At 37.9% G+C, this 5,460-nt stretch overlaps 1 protein-coding gene across 1 annotated transcript; it reads right to left on the minus strand.

The window, feature by feature from the left end:
* Window positions 1–864: 864 nt before the first annotated feature.
* C3H2orf66 (chromosome 3 C2orf66 homolog) lies at window positions 865–2,591 on the minus strand. Its single transcript, XM_047543272.1, has 2 exons — window positions 2,469–2,591; window positions 865–1,044 (listed from the first exon to the last, which is right to left on the minus strand). The coding sequence occupies exons 1-2, from the start codon at window positions 2,589–2,591 to the stop codon at window positions 865–867; spliced, it is 303 nt and encodes a 100-aa protein (XP_047399228.1).
* Window positions 2,592–5,460: the final 2,869 nt, after the last annotated feature.

A 5,460-nucleotide genomic window follows, 5' to 3' on the forward strand; every position in this document is an offset into this window, starting at 1 on the left:
TGTTATGCTTCCTCATAATTTCACCAATATACTATGGAAGAATGGGAAAAGATTTTAATTATAATTTCATTCTCTTTATCATTTGGCCAAACACCATGCTAATGTACTAGAACTTCAATGTATTTTCTTGAAACATACCATAACTGCTGTTTTTTAAATGGTATATATAGTATGTCAACGCAATAAGAAGACTAAATTCAAATCTTAAACATAATACTTTCTTTTTTCAGTCCTGGGAATTGAAACCAGGGCCTCATGCTTGCTAGGCAAACATCTACCACTGAACTACACTCACAACCCCATAAATACATTTTCAACTTTTACTTGTGAGAAAAATGCCATCTTTACTATTATTTTACTTTGTTTTTCTCTAATAAGGAAGTTCAAGTTCAATGATATCCATAATACTTTCTCTTCAAAAGAACCATTTTTAACCATTTTAACTTTTATTTTTTATTTAATCCAACTGCTCAATTTGATATATTTCTTTATGTATGATTTTTTACATAACTTAACTATATGGCCTGGTCCAAAAACTATATAGTTAGGAGTGTGTGCTATTTCATTAATTTAATCATTCTATTAAGAATAAAAGTCCATTATTTTAATATATTTCTCCCTAGAAACTTATGCTTAAAAACTTGTAACTATTATTTTTTAAAAACTCATACTAGAAAATACCTGAACCAAATTCAGATGTTTAACCATGATGAGTATTATCAGAACTCAGCACTTTTTTCTCTGAGAAAATAAAATCATTTTTCAAATAAATATTTTGAAAATCTCTATTTTATGACTGATTTGAATGTTTGGATAGATCTTGAGAATAAATGGACAACTTTTACCTGAGCTCAGAGGAAACTTTCAGCCTCTGAGGTAATTGGGAAGGGAATTTTTCTGCTCTTCATAGTCTGCAAATGCAGAAGCTATAAGTTCTGGCTGGAAAGAGAAAGGTCTGGGATTTTCATTCATGGAGAACGTATTTGGAAATCTCCCAAGATCAAGACCTCTGCCCTTAAAATATGCCTGAAGGCTTCTGAAAAACTAAAGAGAGAAAGAAAATATTCATTGCCCTATGTAAATGAAACAACACTACTCAAAGATGAATTTCTTTTCCTCTCCTTCCCCCACCCCGGCCACCCCCTGAATTGGTTACTTTAGAAAGCAGGAGGCTGAAAATCCAGAAATAAAAGTTTAAACTTCAACTGTTTCTCATCCCCTCCTCCTGCCATCCTTCTGACATTTCAACCCTAAACAAGATCATTCACCATTGTGGATGAAATAAAAGAGGGAGGAATGTCAATCATAATAGCACCAGAGGCAGGATTCATTGTGAGCCATCTCAGAGTACTGAGGTCAGAGATAAAACTGAATTCCACACTTAGTATTAAGCTCGATGTCTCCTCTGCCTGAAGGAGAGAGCCCAATTGCTGCCCTGGGCAGTAATTCTTTTTTAAGAAAGGATTTTTCAGATTCTGTTTAAGAAATGAACACATAGAAGCTGTGCAAAGCTAGTTTAATTGTTATAATCCTATACTTCACATCAATTCTTTAGAAAAACAATATTTTAAAACGTGTTTATTGTGTTTGGCATACTTCAGAATTTTTACTGGTCTTTTGAATTCTATTTTCTAGATAACTGTATGTTGAAAATATACTTAGAAAATTGATAACTATGCAGGGTCCCTTTCCAATTTTTGCGATTAAGTTTTGCAAATGTTGATTATATGATAACCTCTATTATTAGTTCAATTTATGATGGGCAAAAATCAATTCCCTGTTATGCTTCACCATTGAGTTGTATCCCCAGCCCTTTTAATTAATTTTTTGGTACTGGAGATTGAACCCAGGGAGATTTAACCACTGAGCCACATTCCCAACTCTTTTTTATTTTTTATTTTTTATTTTTGAGACAGGTCTCTCTAAGTTGCTTAGGTCTTCACTGCATTGCTGAGGCTGGCCTCAAACTTGCAATCCTCCAGTGTCAGTCTCCCAAGTCACTGGGATTACAGGTATCTGCCACAATGTCTGGCCTCTATTTATTTTTTGAGAAAGAGCCTCACTATGTTGCTGAGGCTGGTCTCAAACTTGTGATCCTCTTGCCTCTGCCTCCCAAGTAACTGGGATTACAGGCACACACCACAGTTACATTATTTTGTTATGTATTAGCAACCAAGGCTATAAAGTCAATGTGCATATAAGACATTTACAAATGTAATGTGCTATGTATGTATAAGATCATTTCTAAATATAAATGTTTCTCCTTACAGAAATAAACGTGAATTGGCCAGAGAAACAATACAATGCCAACCACTAAACTAGCAAAAACCTGGACCTGTCCTTGTGGAAATTCTCAACCCTCAGTAGCCTCTGCTCAACTGTGCCCTACAACATAGAACACAGTGTGCATAATTTCAGAGAGGTGCCAGTTCCACCCTATAGTCAGCATGCCCCAGATGTGTTCTTACCAGATCACGATTTCTGGGGTTGCTGAGTGGCTTCCACTTGTCTTCATTTCTCAGCGTGGCTCCATGCACATGCCCAGTTAGCACCAGGGCAACACACAGCAGCAAGAGGGTTGCTTTGGACATGGTGCAATGAAGCTGAGTAAAAGGAGAAATCAGGGAGCTATTGATGGTCAGAGAGAGAGAGAGAGTCAGAGGAGAGAGGGAAAGAGGAAACATCTATAAAGGCAGAGAAGGAAGGAGAAATTATTATTGGATCACCTAAATTTTGAAACCATCTTTTTTCCATATTCACTTATAGATGAGGCCCTCCAAATCCAGGTGATTCACTTAAAAAAGTCCATGATAAGGAGAACATTATACAATGATGAGCAGAGCAATCATGAATATAACCTAGAAAGTCCAAGTATGCCTTTTTCATCTTTGAACAAATGCACACTTTGCTATCTCCAAAGAAAGCAAGTTTTACAGCAAAACCTTAAATTACTTAGGTCTTAAGATAGCAGCCTTAAAAAAGAAAAGAAAGAAAAAGAGAAAAATTTACTTCAGATACCTTACACTAAGAAATGCTTCTAACATACACATCTGAGAAAGAGAAATGCATCCCTTACCTCTATGAATAGAGACTGTCTTTCCACTCCAATATGTGAAATGAAAATGGAAACACAAAGGGCAATAAAGCTTACCAGGAGCTTGGCTTTGGCTGGCCCTTGTAGGTAATCCTGCCTACATTCTGCAAGACGATTCATAGGTACTTATAACCGGTGGATCAGCTGCAGGTGGGAGTCAGTGACGTGTGCAGAGGGATTTCAAAAGTAATGATCCCATTTTCATCCATGCACAAAGACCCTTGAGAATCAGATCTGCAAGCTTCTTCAGGAATAGCCTATTTATCTTACAAATGCAGCAGCCTCTCCTTTAACCACCAAACATTTTATAAAACACGGGAAGCACTTCTACACAGCAAAGTGCTTTCTCCTTTTTCACATTTAAGAAAAGGTATATACATAGCGGCCGGGAATATGATGATCCCACCTAATAGAATGTTCTTTTGGAGATATCAGTTTTCAAATTAATAGCACTTTTTGAACAGGAAATTCTATTGCAAGAGACAAAATTGTTCTTTTTGGCATACACCTTGTATTTCTTCTTAGAATCCTGAGAAGCTTTACAAGTTTGAAATAGTGGCATGGCTTATCATAATACCCCTTCAAAATGGAGCAAAAATATAGCATGTACTTCATGGAAAAAAGAAAAATTACTCTACCTACAGCATCACCTTATTGAATAAATCCCATCTGTAGAAAATGGCAGGGTTGAGAAATTGGGCTTGATGTGATATAAAGTTGCTTTGGTTCCAATGATTCAGAACAAAATTTTGGATAAGCTCATTCATTGCTGTCGAGGCTGGTTCTCTTCACTGGAAATTAGAACATTTACCTATGGTTTCAGCCTTGCCATCCTGACCTTGGGCAACTCACTATGACCATCATTTGTTCATTTCCTTTATTCATTAAGTCAACGAATTTACTGAGTGCCTACTATGTGCCAGCATTGCACAAGACTTTGAGGATAAGATGGTTAAGAAAGATAAATACAGTCCTTGCCTTTAATGGTCAACCAGACTTTCACCAGATCATTAGACCATAACGTGTAAATATAATTGATGCTAATTTCTGTGAAGAAAAGAGAGATATGATTCAGTCTCCAGGTCAGGGAAGGCTTCTGTGAGAAAGTGACCATCGATTAGGAGTTGCCTAGGCAACCCGAGGTAGATAGAGGGAGAAGAGTTTCACTCAGTGGCCAGCCGTACAGAAAAAACTGTGGCTAAAAAGGAACATTGCACATCAACTGAAAATAAGTTAGTATGCCAGGAGGAGAAGAGGGAATAGGGGGAAGCCTGATGTGAAGTGGAACCAAGAGACAGATTACGATCTTTCTGCTGCAAGTAAAGCTAAGTGATAGAAACGTTTTAAGCACCTAAATGGTTTCATGAGACAAATTTTTTAAGATTATTCTGGCTACACTGATGAAGACAGACTGAGCTAAAAAAAAGAAGGATGTACAAAGCCAATTAGGTGGCTACTGCAGGTAGTCCAGCTAGGAAAAGATATTAGCATAGATTAGGGCACCATTAGCACAGAAGCAGAGATATTTAGAAGGGATTGGTAATGTACTGCCTATCATGGTGGTGGTGGAGTGTGTAGGGAGAACTAGGGGAAGGGAGTTTCAAAATTAATCCCCAGGTCTTTGGATTCTGTAGCTAAATGGATCACAGTGCCATTCACTGGGATATCGAACACAGGCATGGAGGAGAGAAGATCATGATTGCACCCATTTATAACACGTTGAACTTGAGGATTCTTTGAGATCTCCAAGCAGCATTGGAGAGTATGCGATGGCTACACAGTGTAGTTCTGAAACCCAGAGGAGAGGTCTCAGAGAGAAATATAAATTGGAGTGGTTGACATAGACATGGACGAGATTAGCTCAGTAAGGTTCAGAAAATGATCAGAAAAAGGCCTAGGACTTGGGCTCTGAGAAATTCTAATATGTAACAACCGTATACGGGATTCTACAAGAGACCCTGAACTCTCCAATGAGAAGGTGGGCCCTCTCAGAGAGGAGAGGAACAGTGTGCCTTTCCTGCATTCCTGTGTTATTAGAGATCCCAGAGAAGTTTCCAGAAGTCCTGCCCAGGCCTCTTCCTGACTTTTGATTGATAGTAGGGTGACATCAGACTTTCAAGTCCCCACTGCCATGACAACTCTAGGTCACTTTGGCCCATGCTGACTAATTCTAATTGGATTCTTAACCATAAATTCTTACAGATTTCATAGTTAAATAAGGAATTATCCTTATCTCCAAGTATTGAGTTTTGGGATATGGTCTGTGAAAAGGGTCACAAAATCTCCTCCTTCAGGGTAACTTGGATTCCTCCTATCAACATTATCTGGGGCCTGCATTTTACCTGGAAATAACAAGTTGTTTGCTG

Source organism: Sciurus carolinensis, chromosome 3 (assembly GCF_902686445.1).
Source record: "Sciurus carolinensis chromosome 3, mSciCar1.2, whole genome shotgun sequence".
Taxonomy (NCBI): Eukaryota; Metazoa; Chordata; class Mammalia; order Rodentia; family Sciuridae; genus Sciurus; species Sciurus carolinensis.

Bases quoted from the DNA above. Each gene is read 5' to 3' on its own strand.
- C3H2orf66 (XM_047543272.1), bottom strand. From the start codon at position 2,591: ATGTCCAAAGCAACCCTCTTGCTGCTGTGTGTTGCCCTGGTGCTAACT. The intron at 1,045-2,468 runs GTAAGAACACAT...TTCTCTCTTTAG, and splicing joins ACCCCAGAAATCGTGATCTG to TTTTTCAGAAGCCTTCAGGC.